The 16,791-nt window shown below is 46.4% G+C and overlaps 2 protein-coding genes across 7 annotated transcripts in view; one reads left to right on the top strand and one right to left on the bottom strand.

Moving 5' to 3' along the window:
* The first annotated feature begins 1,467 nt into the window (after window positions 1-1,467).
* On the top strand, window positions 1,468-5,215 carry LOC128565790 (serum amyloid A-2 protein-like). Of its 2 annotated transcripts, XM_053562509.1 has the most exons (4): window positions 1,468-1,601; window positions 2,036-2,124; window positions 4,418-4,556; window positions 4,941-5,215. In XM_053562509.1, exons 2-4 carry the CDS (start codon window positions 2,040-2,042, stop codon window positions 5,077-5,079), a joined length of 363 nt encoding a protein of 120 aa, XP_053418484.1. In that variant the 5' UTR covers window positions 1,468-1,601; window positions 2,036-2,039; the 3' UTR covers window positions 5,080-5,215. The 2 variants fall into 2 exon arrangements, with proteins under 2 accessions (XP_053418484.1, XP_053418485.1); XM_053562510.1 differs by lacking the exon at window positions 2,036-2,124 and having other exon boundaries at window positions 1,578-1,601.
* Window positions 5,216-10,484: 5,269 nt separating this feature from the next.
* The window catches only part of HPS5 (HPS5 biogenesis of lysosomal organelles complex 2 subunit 2), a 54,223-nt gene continuing 47,916 nt past the window's right edge, over window positions 10,485-16,791 (bottom strand). For all 5 annotated transcript variants that reach the window (XM_053561565.1, XM_053561562.1, XM_053561561.1 and 2 more), the window contains 2 exons: window positions 15,406-15,676; window positions 10,485-14,078 (listed from right to left, as the gene is read on the bottom strand). In XM_053561565.1, the coding sequence (XP_053417540.1) occupies window positions 14,018-14,078; window positions 15,406-15,676 (332 nt within the window). In that variant the 3' untranslated portion in view covers window positions 10,485-14,017. The remainder of the gene's footprint in view (window positions 14,079-15,405; window positions 15,677-16,791) is intronic.

Below are 16,791 nucleotides of genomic sequence, written 5' to 3'. Positions count from 1 at the left end.
ATCCTTTGGGTTCTCTGGAATACAATTTGAGAATCGTTGTTATAGATTATTGGTATTTAGCCTTTATCAATTCAGAAAAGGGCTCTGATTTTGTTATGTATTTCTTTTTATCATCAATAGACATTGTCCATAATGAAGCTCATTTTCTGCAACCATTAAAGTAAATAAGTAATGGTTTCCATTAATTACCAATACAAAGAACTACAAAGATAGATGTTTCTGGTGTAAAACTATTCTAGAATCCTTGGCATAAGCCTTAGTTGATCATAAATAATATGTTGTTATTTTTTATTCCAACTGGAATCACCTTTTTCCTGTTTGCTCTTTCTCCCTGAGGATGTCACCACCCTGCCTAGCATGTGTGTGAGTGTGTAAAGACCAGTTCTCGTAGGCACCATTTCCAACGGGTTTAAGGAGGTAGGATGTATGGGGCAGAGGGGATATGGGCTCCAGAACAGAATCTACAACACTGCTGTCTAGACTGAAGCCCCAATTGCTATTCCCAGGACTCTTGGCTCTCCTTTACTGTGCCTCCACCCCACCCCCCACCCCCATTTGTTTCCCAAGGGTTTTGTTGGGTTTTTGCAAATGTCTAACTCTCTGAGTGTGAAGATGGACTGTAGAGGAGGAAACTGGAGGACTTGCTATGTTCTCTAGCCTCTGTGCGTATCTTGGGCACAGCCCTGCAGAGCACTGGTACTGGCCTCTCTCAGCTCTGTGCTCCTCCACCAGCCCTGCTGAGCTAGTCTGACCCTGTCCATGTTTCTGGCAGACAGTGACCCCTCTCCAAGGGGTGACAGAGCAGACAAAGAGCTCTCTCCACTTTCCCTGATTGCAGCCTGGCACTTCTACACTGGGGCAGCCAATTCATTCCACAGCACTCTCACTGTCCCAATGTGGGTCTCAGGATTAGGTGGGGGAGGCAGGAAGCCTCCTCCTTCACATTGCCTGCAACCAAGGGGCCAACTCAGAAAAGACACTGCCTAATTGGGCCAAGCCACCTGAGAGGGCTTTCCTGTGCCTTGGAGCTGAGAGTTTAGGAGATCCAGACAGAGGGTGGAGGGAAACTTCCAGGCCACACAGGACAGGTGGCAGGGCTGGCCTGTCAGTTGTGCAGTTCAAAGGCTTTAGACACGTACTCAAGGAAACTTAATATCTGAGGCATCCACCCAGAGGTGCAGCAGGGCCCATCCTGAGGAAATGACCAGTAAAGCAAGGTGCTGGTGGAAGCACCACCCTCCCCTCTATTCTACATCTCCCAGAGGAAGTCCCCTGAAGCCATCTTCACGGGGACCCTACCACCTCCCTGTGGCTTGAGCTGCTCCAACTCTGAGGAGCAGACTTGTTCCCCCACCACATGGCTGCCAGGCAAACCCATCCCTTTCCTCAGGTTACACAACTGGGAAAAGTGACCTGTGGATGAAGAAAACACTGGTGTCCAGGAAGTGCTCATTTGGAGTTTTGTGGGGGGAATGACCTGAGGGACTGTCCTAGGGCAATTTTTCTGCCCTTCCCTGACCCCAGCAGGGAAGAATCAGTATAAATAGAAGCCCTGATGCCTGGCAGGCAGAGACTAACAGCTCTGCTCCACCAGAAATCAGGTGAGCAAATACTCCAAGGAGTAGTTGTTCTTTACAACTTACTCTGCTTTCTCTTTCAAACCAGCCTGTGATCTCCTTTTAGAAATACTTCTCATGTTTCTGACGTATCTCGTGTGAGTTCTGTGCTGGGCAGAGGGAACACGGGGGTAATTCTCAATGAACTGCAGGCTCCTCCAGGAAGGGCATTCCTGTCCTAACTCCCCTCTTTCTACACCTGGGCCACCTGAGATCCCCCCACATGGTCAGGGCTCAGGGCTGACCCCTGAGGGCTTGTGGCTCTGAGTAATGTCCCCCTGTAGGGCTTCCTAGATGAGCCACCAAGATCCAATGAGACCAGATGGATTTAAACAACCCGGATCCCCGAGGGATACAAATTCCAAGTGGGGATGTGCCAGTCTGGACAGTGACCGCCTGACCCTTTCCTCTCATTTCAGCACCATGAAGCTCCTCACAGGCCTGATTTTCTTTTCCTTGGTCCTGGGAGCCAGAGGCTTATTTTCATTCCTTAGTGAGGCTGCCGGAGGTAAGGCTGATGGAGGAGACACATCCTGGGACCTGAGGATTCACCCTGGAGGAAGGTCCCCATGTCTAGTGGCTGTGGGTGATCTGTGGAGGAAGCACAGGGAGGCAGAGCAGGAACAAGACTTCCCCATAAGTAGCTCTCCAGCTGGCCGGGGAGGCCCTGACCCCTCCCTGTGGGGTCCCCAGCTCTAGGTCAGCAGTGGGTACTGTTCTCAGGTCAGGTCAGGTTCTGGGTGGCCCTGGGGTGCCGTGCTGCCCCCTGGTGGTGCATTGAAAGGCACAGACCCTGCTCAGGATCCCAGGGGGCAGGGAGCCTGCACAGTGAGTCTGGGAGGGAGAAGGAGCACAGGACTTGGGAGAGAAACACCACCCCGACCTGATCAAGTGGCATGACGATGCTTCCTGAAGGCTGTCTGTAAACTTCCAGAGTTAGTTTCTGTGTTGCTACGGGACTGTAATGAACTGAGGGTGTGCTGGATGGCCCATCTCAGGCCCCTGAGGTTTTCTGAAATGTTTCCTTTGTCCTTAGATCAGTGTTTCTCAGGATGTGTTTTGGATCGATCTTATGTTCCAATGCTTATCAATGAACACACACTCCTGAGCCATCGGTGTGGTGGGGGGTAATCCAGGAACAACAAACCAAGCAGTATTTTGTGAAGAGGTTAAACCTTCAGTTTAACCTCTTTCCCCCCACAAAACTCCAAATGAGCACTTCCTGGACACCAGTGTTTTCTTCATCCACAGGTCACTTTTCCCAGTTGTGTAACCTGAGGAAAGGGATGGGTTTGATGACTGTCTCAGCTTGTTCTGCCGAATGTGACAGAACGTGCCAGGTGTCTGGGGGCTGCTGAGCAGATTGGGAAGTTTAGATTTTTTGTCATTCACTTACTCAGAGAATGAAGAGTCGTCATTGACAGGTGACGCTAAGCTATCTGTTTTGGATAAAATACAGCCTGAGAAATGGGTCTTCCTCCCTCCCTTGCCCCTTCCTTCATTCCTTGCTTTCCTCCTTCCTTCCTCCACCTTCTCCTGCTTGGATAATTTAAAGCAGCCTTCAGCCTAGCTCTGTCAGTGTCTCCCTTCCTGGCTAGATCGGTTTCTCCCCCTTTTGCAGTCCACTCTATAGGAAATGGGAACTGTCATACATCACATTCTGCAGAGAAATGAGTATTTTCTGATTTCATTTCAGAATACCTCAGAGGCAGGCATCTTCCCCCACTTTGGAGGTGAGAAGACTGAGGCTTAGAGCAGCTGAGTCCTTGGGTGTTAGCCAGTCAGCAGGGACCAGAGCAGAGGTTTGAGGCCAGCTGTGCAGGAGGGCAAAGCTCTTGCCAGGTGGATACGTCTGCCCAGCACCTCCTAGAGCTGGGTGGTTATGGATCTCAGCTGCAAGCTGGAGACCCCTGCAGAGCATTGCAAACTACCCACCCCTGGGACTCCCCAGCAGATGGTCTGTTGAGATGAGCCAGACTTGTGGCCTGGACTTTCCGCATATCCCCGGGTGATTAGGAAGCACAGCCCACACTGCAAGCTGATGCTTCCTCATGCAACCTACAGCCAGATGCCAACATCGCCTATATAGGCAGTTTTTAGGGACATTTATATCCCTAGCAGTCAGGGATATTCAACTCACGGTCATGTGCATTCAGTTTGCAAGGTTATATGTTTTAAGGGGTCAGGGCTGAAGTACTCTATGTCTGCAACCTTTCTCAGAACGTGGCTTGCATGTCACCACCTCACTGACGTATATGCCTGGATCTGACCATGTGCAACTTCATTCTATAACATTGGTTTGTCCCCCAAGCCTATTTATCCGGAGATATTTGTGATGGTTACCCTGGGAGATTGTGCTGCCAGCATCTAATGCATAGAGGCCAGAGATGCTGGTAAACAACTTAAGATTCTTGGGATCACCCTGAAAAACAATTACCTGGCCCATATTTCCATGGTGCAGTGGGTGAAGAATCCTATTCCACGAAGAGCCCTCCGTTCTCTCTCCCAAATACTTAGCTGGAACGCAGAGTTAGAAGTATCACATAGCACCAGAGTAGTCAGGCAGCAAAACACAGCACACAAATGGCCACCCACAGAGCTCTCAGTTCACTCAAGTTCCCTGGAGAAGCCAACTAGGATTAAGGAATGTTCCTCCCAGCCCATGGTATCTGAGGCTGCTGGAGTCTCAGGCTCACATCTTCAAGTCAGTGCAATATTTTTCATTCTTGATTCCTCTCTAAGGTGTTGTCAGAGCCTTTAGATTCACCTGCTGTCCCTCTGTCTTTTCCTTTTCTTTCCAGGGGCTTGGGACATGTGGAATGCCTACTCTGACATGAAAGAAGCCAATTACATAGGTGCAGACAAATACTTCCACGCTCGGGGGAACTATGATGCTGCCCAGAGGGGGCCTGGGGGCGAGTGGGCTGCAGAAGTGATCAGGTAACTGGAGCTCCTAGGGATACCAGTGTGGGTGCCAGAGGTTTGCCTGCAGGGATGGACCCTGAGCACATTGCTGTAGGGCCTGGCCCCTCCTCATGCTCACCCTGTCCCTATCCATGCCCAGTGCAGATCCTGGGCTGCTGGTAGACCCAGAGCATGGCTGCCCCCAGAAAGCAAAAGGAAGGGCCGTGGAGTGATCCCCAGGCCTCTCCCTGTGGGTGCTGCCCTTTTTACATAAGGGTGCTGAGCCACGGCTGAGGACAGCTGACCCCTCCTTCCTTGATCTTCTGGGGCTCCTCTCTGAGCCCTGGGAAAGAGAAGCATGGAAGGATGGAGTCTTGCTTATTGGCCTGGGAATAATGTCCTTGTCTGCCTCCATCACAGCGATGCCAGAGAGAATATCCAGTCATGGATGGGCCGTGGAGCAGAGGACACGATCGCTGATCAGGAGGCCAACAAATGGGGCCGGAGTGGCAAGGACCCCAATCACTTCCGACCTGCAGGCCTGCCTGACAAGTACTGAGTTTCCTGGTCACTCTGCTCTCAGGAGACTGGGCCGTGAGCCCCTGAGGGCCAGGACACAGGGTTATTGTTTTCTGTGTACACAGAACTTGTAGAGGGCAAGCAATAGGTATCTAATAAATGCTTAGGAGATGGAATTTGTTGCAACTGTGTGTTATTCCTTGTGGTAAGAATTGCCTGTTTGATAGGGAGGGCCGGTCCACGGACACCCATGTGTAGGTGTAATGTGTGCTTGGGTGTTTGGGTGTAGGGAAGACAATCTTGGCAGTCACACCAATCTTATGCATATACCAACCCCTCCCTGAATCAGACTCTCTTCCCTCTCCAGGTCCCTGTGCTTACGTTGTTGCTATTTCTGGGCCTTTCCCTCTCCAGGCCCCTTTATTCCCTATCAATCAGGTCTTGCTAACTTGCCCTCCCCCAGCACACCCCCTCATCTCATAAATGCTTCAGAGATTGAATGTATTGAAACTGTCTGTTAGCTTTGTGGTAGAAAATGTCTCTGTGGTGTGAGGGGTGCTCAGTGAACACCCAGATGGAGGTGGAGCCTAGGCCCGTGTGTTAGGCACGGGGAGACAATCACTGTGGTCGGTCACACAGCACGTCCCAAGCCTGGGTCAACGTCGTGATGAGTTCCGTAGTCCCCTAAGGCAATCCCGGTAAATTGGGCAGCATCCTAGTCCTTCTCCCTTTGGGCAACTTCCCAGTGAGTTCTCAGGCCCCCCAGCTGCTGTTCAGTGACATCAAGTGCACCCCTGCAGTGTTCGGATTTGTTAGCTTTGGCTTGTGGCACCCAGCAACCTTTTTCTGCCACCCTGTGGATACAGCCACACACCCTCCAGCAAGATGCCAATCTCAACCTGTGACAGGCCCTTTCCCAAACTTGTTTCTTCCTGTGTGTCCTCTTTATCCCTTAGTCACTGATCCTCTGTTACCAGTTAATAACTCTGTGTGAAAGCCTCTATGTCTGTGGCAACACGGATCAAATGTCTCTCATGTCTCACCCACCCACCTCTTCCCCTGGTCACCCTGAGGCCTCCCCAGTTGCTTTGCTGCTGTTCCCAGCCTCCCTGTGTCCAGGCATCTTCCCTGTCCAGTCAGTGCTCTCTGTCCCCTTCTCTGCCTTCAGAACTTATCCCTACGTGGCCTGTTTCCACTACGCTTTGGGAAGCCTAATCCCAAGGGACCTGGCAACTCATACGCTGGTCTCACCAACACTAGCCCCTATTCCTGATTCAATTTTTTAAAAGTTTCTTTTAATTCTACCTAAAGAATGGCTCTCACATGAGTTTCCCTCCTCTTTATTGCCACTGCCTTTGAATTCAGATCTAGGCAAAAATTCCACTTCTGGAAGAACCCTCCCAGTAGCCACAAGCCACATTCTAGGAGAGAGTTTGTGGCTCCCAAGCCCTTGGGTCACATTTGCTGGGGCATCTCTACTCCTCCCAGAGCTGGTTTCACGTGTCTATTCCCTGCTGGACTGCACGCTGCTGTGACATGACTGACATTTGAACAGTAACTTACAGTTTATAAAGCTGTGTCCATGTCCCTTCTCCTATGTAGCTTTTTATTCCCTTGACAATGTTTATTGTTCTAAGGGGAAGTAAAGTAGGTGGACAAATGCAACACAGTTTAGCAAGAGCCTAAACAGAAGCACACACTGGTGGCACTCCAAACTCTACCAGGGCACGGAGGCCAGAGGCCAGTGCCTAGTAACCCAATAACTGTTAACTTTTTATTGCAAATGCAGGACTATGCTTTATACAAAGTGTTTATATACTTTATTTGATCCAAGTTACAGAAAATCTTTGCAGGTCTCAGTTGAAGACACCAAAGTTTAGAGGTGAGTGTTTAGGGCCCTCTGCAAGTTCACTCAGGTGACACATGCAGAGCCAGGATTCTAGGCTGGTTTGTCTGATCCAGAACCTGTGATATACTGAACAAGGCTGCGCAGGTCAGCAGTGCATACCCCCTCTCTGCTCCAGCATGACAGGGAATATGGCAAAACCTGTGATTTCCATGAGCATGGTCCCCCTGAATCCTTCATTTCCTGTAAAATTGGTTCCTTGATGAAAAACAATGCCTCTCACTATTGGATAAGTGTGAAGTGCCATTCTCCCTAGGACCCCAGACTGTAGTTCAAAGGTTGCCTCAAGATGAGAGTTTGAGGACCCTTCAGCATTTCATACACCATGCCATGTACTGGGCAGCATCTGTAGGCAAAGAGGTCAAGGAACTCAGCTGTGGAGATCTGGGGGACTCAGGGAGAAGGGCAAAGATGTGTAAGATGTGGGTTGTGGGTTGTAGATGACCCCTCCTGCAATGATGTCTGTGTACATCCTGTTTCTTACCTCTAATGGACCCTTAACTTGGATGATAGACAGGCCAGGTGATTAAGACACAAAACAATGGGAGAATCTCCTCCTGTCCGCCTTCTCCCACCCCACTTTCATTCCCAGCATTCCTACCCTGGCTTCTCTGGAAAACAAAGCTGAACCAAGGTCTCCATGTAGATATTTTATTTGGGAATGACTCAGGCATCATGACTGAGATGGGGGAGGAATCAGAAGGGAGCAAGGTCAATATAAGGACATGTTATAGGGCTAGACACAAATAAAGGCCACATAACTGGTCCTCCATTCCACTGGGACCTTGTGAGGAAGGTAGTAAAATGTGTCTCTGCACTCTCCACTAGGAGTCACAAAAGCAAAGCACCTGCCCACTGTCTTCCATCTCCCATTGGTCCAGGGTGCCTCCCGCCACCAGTGTTAACTTACCTGCATTTCCTGTTTGTGCACATGTGAGTGCCTGGCGGGCTTCCCTAGAGTATGAAGTGGAAGGTGCTTGGAGCCAACCCAAAGCCGGGTGTTGCCAGGTTGGACCTGCATGAAATGGATCAGAGCCCACCTGGAACTCACCACTGTGGCACTGCCTGGAGAAAGGGGAGGGGCCTAGTGGATCTCAAGGTGTTCATCGGCCACTTCTGAGACACAGTGCAATGCTGTGATTCTGTACAGTGGCTAGGAAAGTGTAGGCCCCCCCAGCATGGACAACTCCACTCAGGAACAAAGGGATTCATTGGACCTTAGACTAAGAGTGAAGAGGAAAACATGCTGGGTAGCAAAGAGGGGGAGAGAGGCAGGGCAACTGGGCAAGAAGAGCAAACTGCCATGGACTGAAGAAATGAACTGGCCGTTAACCTTGTGGTCCCACAAAGACAGGTGCCACTCCCAGTGGGGCATGAGCTGAAGCTCAGTCCTTCAGAGGATGCTGAAGGAATTCAGGGCTGCTACAGTGCTTTAATAGGGTTCACACACCACACAATTTGCTTAAAATAACTTGTTTTTGTTTTCTTACAACAAAAGTTCTTTGTCAGAAGTTGGAGTAATGTTAGGGGATATGCCAGCCATATGGTTAGAGGATCCAAGGGATATATGAACCTATGTCCAAAGAAAACCCACCAGCTCATCAGTGGAGATAAGGCCACAGGCAATGACCAGCAACTTTAATGTTAGCCAAGGTTTGGTCTCAAACTTCAAACCAGATCCTGCTAAACTGGACTGCTCAGCCTGGTGTGGGCTAGAAATCTAAGAGGTCTTCTTCCCAGCTAATTTCAAACCTAATCTTCAACCCCCAGGTAAGAAAGGCCATTGCAAAAAAAATAAGGAGGGAGAGAGAGAAAAGAAAAGAAAGGAAAGGAAAAGAAAAGACCATGGCAATCACCTCCCACTAATAGTGGAGAAGGGAAACCAGACAGTCTGGCCTCACACTTAACCCATTTGGACCCAAGTTCCCATTGCATACCTCACAGAAGTCCTTTCCAAAAGTATTTAAGGCTAAAGAAACTGAGACCAGAACAAGCCGTGGGACCTGCTCTATGTCACTTCCTTTGTTAGGGTGAGGCCAACTTGCTGTAACAAAGATACAAAAAATGAAGAAGCTTAAGGAAATGCAAGCTTCACTTCACGTTTTGTGGTGAACCTTTCAGGTTCCTTCCAAGTTGTTGGTCTCCCTGGTGTGTTTGGATCCTGCCACTCAAGTGTGAGCCGAGCACAGCAGCAGGAGCCCTGCCTGGGGTTTTCTCAGAAATGCAGCATCCCAGGCTCCATCCTAGTTGCACTGCGGCAGTCAGGACCACTTACCTAATCTGGAAAATAAAGATGTGGTGATTCTTGTCCCAAGATGACTAAGAATTTCAAGACAGTGAAAGGAGAGCATTAAGCCAAGTGTAAAGCCCTTTAAAGTTTGGGGCTCTGTGCAAACTGCTCAAAGCCTCACATCCAAGCAGCAGGACGGTTTACTAGGAAAAATCACACAGGGAGGGGATTAAAAACACTGATACTATGTCACTAAATTCAGGCTTTGCTCACCACGATGAGATATAAACAGTGCCTACGTCACTACAGGCCTGGATTAACTCAAATGTCCAGATTGATAATAAGGGGGGAGTCACCATCAGGAACAGTCTATTACCTGGGCACCCTGGGAACATGGCAATCTGGGTCGACATTCTCTGTCCTGAGACACAGTGGTGCTGACCCCTCTGGGGAGAACCAGTGGGCAACAGGTGGGAACTCTCCAGGCCTCACTCCTTCTACCGGACCTGTGTTGACTGGAAACCACAGCTTGCTCCTCTCAGCAAGCAGAGCAGTGCTGTGTCCTGTCATTCAGGAAGGTTAGTGACATCAGATTCCTACTGAATGAAGGGCTAGGAAAGGCAGGTTTGAGCTGTGGCTCCACCTCCAGTTACTGCTCCTGACAGGACGGGAGATTCCAGCCTCATGTCCTGCACAGGCTCAGTGGGCCTGAAGGGACAGACCTGGAGGAATGGCAGCAGTGGCAGTGGCTGTGGCTGAGAAGGCACATTAGGGTGGAGCAGGAACATAACCCACAAGGGCTAAGTGCAGAGCACATCCAAGAAACAGAGGACAGGATGAGGGACAAACCTGGGTCTGAAACTGAGAAACAGCTTGGAAATAGATCCCCAAGGGTTTGGCCTTTGCTCTGAAAGCAGAGGGGAGCCACCGGAAGTTTCTGATTGGGAAGTGGCCTGATGGCGGCTGTGCCACAAGAGCAGGATTCTGGCAGCGGACCTGGGATTAATGTCCCACAAGACCAAGACAGCCACTCTCAGGGGCCTTGGTTTACTGTCAAGTAGGATGACTCCATATTTAAATCCAGGAACAACATGGGGGTAGGTAGCAAGTTGTGGAAGGCTGAATTTGTCCCTAGAGCTATAGATTCTAGGTCTGGGGCAGGATGTCAGATATTTTATCTTTAACATTCTCCCATGGCAGTTTTGGTGCGTAACTATGTTTATAAATTACCTAACTAGCTGGTACCTATCTTGCATTTTAATACGCTGAAGGGGATTTCAGCCTTTAGAAGAGGAGAGAGGGTGGGTGGGTAGCTCAAGACCGTAATCCTAGCACTCCTATGGGCCAATGTGGGAGGCTCAATTGAGGACAATAGTTCCAGACGAGCATGAGCAAGAGCAAGACTTCATCTGTACTAAAAGTGAAAGAATCAGCCTGGGGCAGTGGTGCATGCCTGTATTCTCAGCTACTTAGGGGCCTGAGACAGGAGGACCATTTGAACCCAGGAGTTTGGGGAAGCAGCAAGGTATGACGACGCCACTGCACTCTAAACTGGGTGATGGAACAAGGCTCTGTCTTAAAAAAAAAAAAAAAAGAAGGGAGATAGCACTTGAGACTAGTACTGTGGTAAAGAAGTAATGGGAATGTGGGGTGGTGGCAACACAGAATGGGGAACCAAGACTAAGGGAAAACACCATCAACATAGAATTGAGAGGATTTGGGGCAGCACCTTTGGCTCAGTGAAGTAGGGCACCAGCCCCATATGCCGAGGGTGGCGGGTTCGAACTTGGCCCCAGCCAAACTGAAACAAAAAATAGCCAAGTGTTGTGGCGGGTGCCTGTAGTCCCAGCTACTCAGGAGGCTGAGGCAAGAGAATCGCTTAAGCCCAGGAGTTGGAGGTTGCTGTGAGTTGTGATGTCATAGCACTCTACCAAGTGCGACAAAGTGAGACTCTGTCTCTCAAAAAAGAAAAAAAGAACGGAGAGGATTTGTGGATTTACCTAATCAGAAGAAGTGAGGGTAGAGGATGGGGATGAGGGAAGTATTATTATAAGGTTTTGAGCCTTGATCAGGGTAGTGACAAATTTGACACATGCAAAAAAATTATTAATTTCATTTTTGGTTTTTCCACTTTCTCTGGCTCAGGTAAATCCAATTTCTATGGGTTTAATCAGTACTAGGTGAAACAGTGATATTCCAAACCTTTCTAATAACAGCTAACATTATTTTCTATTCACTACGTTAGTCTGTATGCTCTACATTTTACAGACATTTAATTCTCACTAATGGGTAGCCCTAACTTCACTCTTTCTATAGTCCATCCATACATTACTGCGTTTAATTCTCAAACTACCCTGAGAGTACGATGATTATTATCTGTTTGACAGATGAGAAAAGTAAACCTCTGGCCAGGCACAGTGGCTTATGCCTGTAATCCTGGCCCTTTGGGAGGCTGAGGTGGGAGCACTGATGCTTAAGCCCAAGAGTTTGATACCAGTTGGGCAAGACAAGGAGACCCCCAAACCCATTTTCTACAAAATACAAAAAACAAACAAATAAAACTTAGAGAAACAAAGTAACTTATGAAGGCTATTTAGTGAAAGAGCAGATATTCACACCGAGCCATCTGCCTCAAAACACAAGCTCTCAGTGGCAATGCTGCCCTTGTAGCCCTGTTCAACAGCAGTCAGATCCTGAAACAAAAGAGGCACCCGTCAATCAGGCAAGTGAAGATACAAGCTATATTTGAAAGCCCTGCCTGATATCCAAATAGACTATGTAATTTAAAGTTTAAGGGGATTTCTATTTATTTACCTCAGAAAATAAATTCAGGTCATGCGATTTGTTTTGTTTTTGTTTGTTACACTAAACATTTCTCTCTGTACTTTTTCAGCAAATGAGAATTGCCGTAACCTGGCCTGGAAAGGTCTGTCAGGAAATGATTACACAATCATGCCAGTTCATGCCATTTGTTTACCATGGGATTTCTTCTGGGCCCTTTGTTTAGTTACTGTGTAATGACTAAAGCTGACAGGGAAGGGAGGCCTCCCCCCTTTACCTCAGGAGAGCTCCACATTCAACATGATCCAGCCCCAATCTGTCCAGCTGATGCCAGTGGGAAGGTTTTCTACACCGCCCAAAATTCTAGGCAGCTTTGTGAAGCCTGCTTTCCCAATCTCTTCAACGCAGCTGGTTGCATCATAGCAAGGTGTCATGCGTAAGTATGATAGCAATTTGTATCTATGTTCTCTGGTTGTATTATAAATTAAAAAAAGAATTGAACTGTTGACTGTATCCAACACTTTACATACTCCACAGAGTTTACCCCACACCTTCCTGCAAATTGATAACAAACCTCCTGCCTGTATTCTGTTCAATAAAAACTTTAATCATACCTCATATTTATTATCACTATAACATGCTGTGTGAATATACTGATAAATAAAAATCGAGTTATATAGCTTAAATAAAACACATGCTTGCTACAGTTTTTATTAGTACTCAGCTTTCTTTTATTATGGCTTTTTAAAAATAATTTTTAAAAGTGCATGATTCTTTTGGGCATTCTGTTTAAGAAAGATTAGAAATAACATTTTAAGGCCAGATGTAGTCAGTCATACCTATAATCCTAACACTCTGGGAGGTCGAAATGGGAAAATCACTCAAGGTCAGGAATTCAAGATCAATCTGAGCAATCTGAGCAAGAGCAAGACCCTGTCTCAAAAAACAGAAAACATGAGTCAGGCATGCTGGCATGCACCTGTAGTCCCAACTACTTGGGAGGCTGAGGCAGGAGAAGTGCTTTAGCCCAGGAGTTTGAGGTTGCAGTGAGCTGTGATGACTCATTCCACCATTCTACCCAAAGTGAAAGAGACCCTGTCTCAAAAACAAACAACAAAAAAACAACAAAAAGGGGAAATAACGCATTAATACACATTAATATTAATTAATCAGTTGTGCATAGTTCAGATTAGAAAATAACAAATAAGCCGGGCATGGTGGCTCATGCCTCCAATCCCAGCATTCTGGGAGGCTGAGGCAGGTGGATTGCTTGAGCTCAGGAGTTCAAGACCAGCCTGAGCAAAAAGTGAGACCCCATCTCTAAAAATAGTGAGACACTGTGGCAAGCACCTGTAGTTCCAGGTACTGGGGAGGCTGAGGAAAAAGGATCGCTTGAGCCCATGAGTTTGAGGTTGCTGTGAGCTAGAATGCCATGACACTCTACTGAGGGCAACTAAGTTAAGACTCTGTCTCAAAAAAAAAAAAGAAAGAAAGAAAAGAAAAGAAAAAATAGAAAATACCAAATAAATACTGGAAAAATATTTTAAATTAGCTTAATTTAGGTATGGGCCATTTTTAAAAATATTGAATTTGAATCTTCAGTGTTAATTCCATTATACAGGTCCATTATTTCAGTAATTTCTAGAGTGCCACAGATAAGATAAAAAACAAAATCCAACTCCAGTCAAAAATCAATAACACTGTCTTCATGTGACCAGGATGAGAAGCTTCTGCTCCCAACATGAGAGCCACGGTAGGAAAAGAATTCCCCCAAGTTCACTGGTGACAAGGAAAAGTAAGAAGTTCAGAGTAAGACTACACAGCTGTGAACATTCACATTCTGATTCTGGCAAACAAGGACTGACTCCAAAATCCAACTTTGGTTGAGAAATACTGAGGTCACATACCGCCACAGATGCCAAGGCTAGCCTGCAAAAGGCGAGAGATTTTTGGCGTGGCGTGGTGGCTTTCCTCCACACAATAGCAAATGCATTTAGAAGTTTCAGGAGCATTGTTCAGTTCTTCTCAAAATGTCATGACATCCAGCTGAATCTTCTTCCACTAGGCCTGCTGAGACCAGAGAAACCGATCACATTTTTCAAGCATGCTTTGTATCAAGGCTCTGAAATCCCAAAGAAAAGAAATATGTCAGTGCTTGTTATTCACAGAAAATTTAAAAACCTACAGAGAATTAGAGGACACAAAAAGTTGACTAATTTTATGCATCAAAAGGCACAATCAATGGAATGAAAAGGCAACCTATGAAATGGAAGAAAATATCTGCAAATCATATAGCTGATAAGCAGTTAATATCCAGAATATGATAGAATTTCCACAGTAACAACAACAACAAAAAAAACCCAAAGAGCCTGATTTAAAAGTAGGCAATGGAGGCAATGGTTTGGATAGGAATTTCTCCAAAGATGATATATACAGAGCCAGAAGCATATGAAAAGATGCTCAACATCACTAATTATTAGGGAAATGCAAACCAAAACCACAATCAGATATTCTTTCATACCCATTAAGGATAGCTACTATAAAAAACAACAACAAAACCCCAGAAAATAATAGGTGCTATTCTAGGCATGAAGATATTTGAGCCCCTGTGCACTGTTGGTAGGAATATATAATGGTGCAGTCTCTCTGCAAAACATTCTGTTGGGTTCTCAAAAAATTAAAAATAGAATTCCCATATGATTCAGCAATTCTACTTCTGGGTGTATACACAAAAGAATTGAGAGCAAGGTCTCACAGAGATACTCCTACAGTCATGTTCACAGCAGCATTAGTCACACTATCCAGGAAGCAGAAGCAACCCAAGTGTCCATCACTAGATGATGGATAGACAAAACGGGGCCTATACAGACAATGGAGCATTATTCGGACTTCAAAAAGAAACCTCGGCACATGCTACAAGATGGATGCAACTCACGGACATTACGCTAAGTGAAATGAGCCAGTCACAAACAGATAAATACTGGTATGAGTCCAGCGGGTGAGGTATTGAGAATAGCACATTCATAAAACAGAAAGTAGAAGGGTGGTTGTCAGGGACTGTGAGTAAGGGGATGAGGAGTTGCTGTTTAATGGGTGTGGACTTTCAGTTGTGCAAGATGAAAAAGTTCTGGAGCCTGAAGGCACAACAGTGAATGTACCAAATTGTGTTTCTTACCACAGTTCAATAACAAAAACAAAAAACAATTTGAGAAAATTAGATTTCTGGTACCAGTAATATTTTCCAAGAATCAAGAACACACCAGATTTGGGCATTCACATCAATCCAAACAGTGTCTTGGTCATGATTATGAATGAAGTGAGATCAGCCTCAGCGTCCCATGGGAGTGAGGGGTCAGGATCGCACAATCTCTACAACTACCTCTGAACGTCTACTGGGTTCTACAGGAACCCTCCTCCACCAAGGAGAGGGCATAACAAACTGGTATTACCTCTGCCTTTTCTCGGCGATCCTCAGGATATCACAGGTTCTGGTAAACTTCTCTGACAACTCAAGGGCCAGACCACATTCCTGTAGTAGTGACCAGGCCCGATCTGGGCCCAGGGCCTTCGCTAACAGGAGTGCCACATTCTCCACATTGATGGGGGAAGGTCCATCACTGAGGTTCCCATTTAGTGACACCTGGGGGGCTGGCCTTGTGCTCTTGCTCTGTATGAGATGAAGGAGAAGCTTCCATTCCTCCACAGTCTCTGGGATCCATCCTAGACACAGAGAAATCACATTGGTTCTGACCACTCTAAGCACACTGCCTGAGTACGGGAGATGGTCCAAAGCCATTTTGACAATATTTAAGTTCAAAAATAAAAACATTCAAGAATATAATCTCATCACCCTAATACAAAGTTGTTTTCTGAAAATTTGTTGCATAAATGGTTCATGATGAAGAGAATCCACAAAGTTAACTTCGAAAGTCTTTCGGTCACTCATTAAGTAATTACCCATGGCATACTCTACAAGTCTTTAAGTCATTCATTAAATAATTACCCACGGCATACTCTACCCTAAGTACTGAATATGTCATGAGGAATAAAACAGACACAAACCCTGCACTCTTGTAGAGCTTAAAGTCTTACAAGAGACAGAATTTAAACAGACAGATAAATATAAAATACGCTTAAGCACTAGAAAAGAATAAGGCACCATTGGAGAGAATGGCTGATTTCGTTTAGAGGATCTGAGAAGGGCTCTATAAGGAAGTGAGATTTAAGCAGAAAGCTGAATGAGAGACAAGCTTTAGGGGGCATGTGCACATGGTGTACGTAATGTGCCAACTTGGAGCAGGCAGTATCAGGAATGGAGGGGGAAGTGGCCTGCATTTCTGACAAAGGAAGCATGGAAAAAGGACACAGTAAAGAACCTGATAAGTCCAAGGGATTTTTTAAGAGCCTATAATGCACAAAGTAGTAGTAATCAGGATGAGATGATAGGGCCAGGCCTTGTGCACCAGCTTAAGAATCTGAAATTTATTTTGAGTTCAAGGCAAGCGGTTTCCAGGAGTGAAATCACATAATCTAATTTTTGATTAAAAGAATCATCCTGGCTGGGGTAAGGAAAATGGATTAAAGGTGGGCAAAAACGGGAAGCCAGATGACTGGTTATGAGGTTACTGCAGTAGCCTAGACAAGCAGATAGGGTTGGAGTGATAGGGGTGGCATAAATGAAAGTAGATAGATATGAGATGTATATTTGGCTATAAAATCAGCACTCCTTGGGCAGTAACTGATATGCATCATAAAGAATGAAAAATACAAAGAAAAGGCCCCATTTAACACATTGACTAGAAAAAAATTTTTCCTTGGCCCATGGTGTTTTATGA

This window comes from Nycticebus coucang, chromosome 14 (genome assembly GCF_027406575.1).
Source record: "Nycticebus coucang isolate mNycCou1 chromosome 14, mNycCou1.pri, whole genome shotgun sequence".
NCBI lineage: Eukaryota > Metazoa > Chordata > Mammalia > Primates > Lorisidae > Nycticebus > Nycticebus coucang.
This window is presented reverse-complemented; position numbering and strand designations above follow the sequence as displayed.

Excerpts from the sequence above, each read along its gene's own strand:
- LOC128565790 (XM_053562509.1), top strand. The coding sequence starts at position 2,040 with ATGAAGCTCCTCACAGGCCTGATTTTCTTTTCCTTGGTCCTGGGAGCC. Across the intron at positions 2,125-4,417 it reads CCTTAGTGAGGCTGCCGGAG|GGGCTTGGGACATGTGGAAT; the intron begins GTAAGGCTGATG and ends TTTTCTTTCCAG. Across the intron at positions 4,557-4,940 it reads TGGGCTGCAGAAGTGATCAG|CGATGCCAGAGAGAATATCC; the intron begins GTAACTGGAGCT and ends CCTCCATCACAG.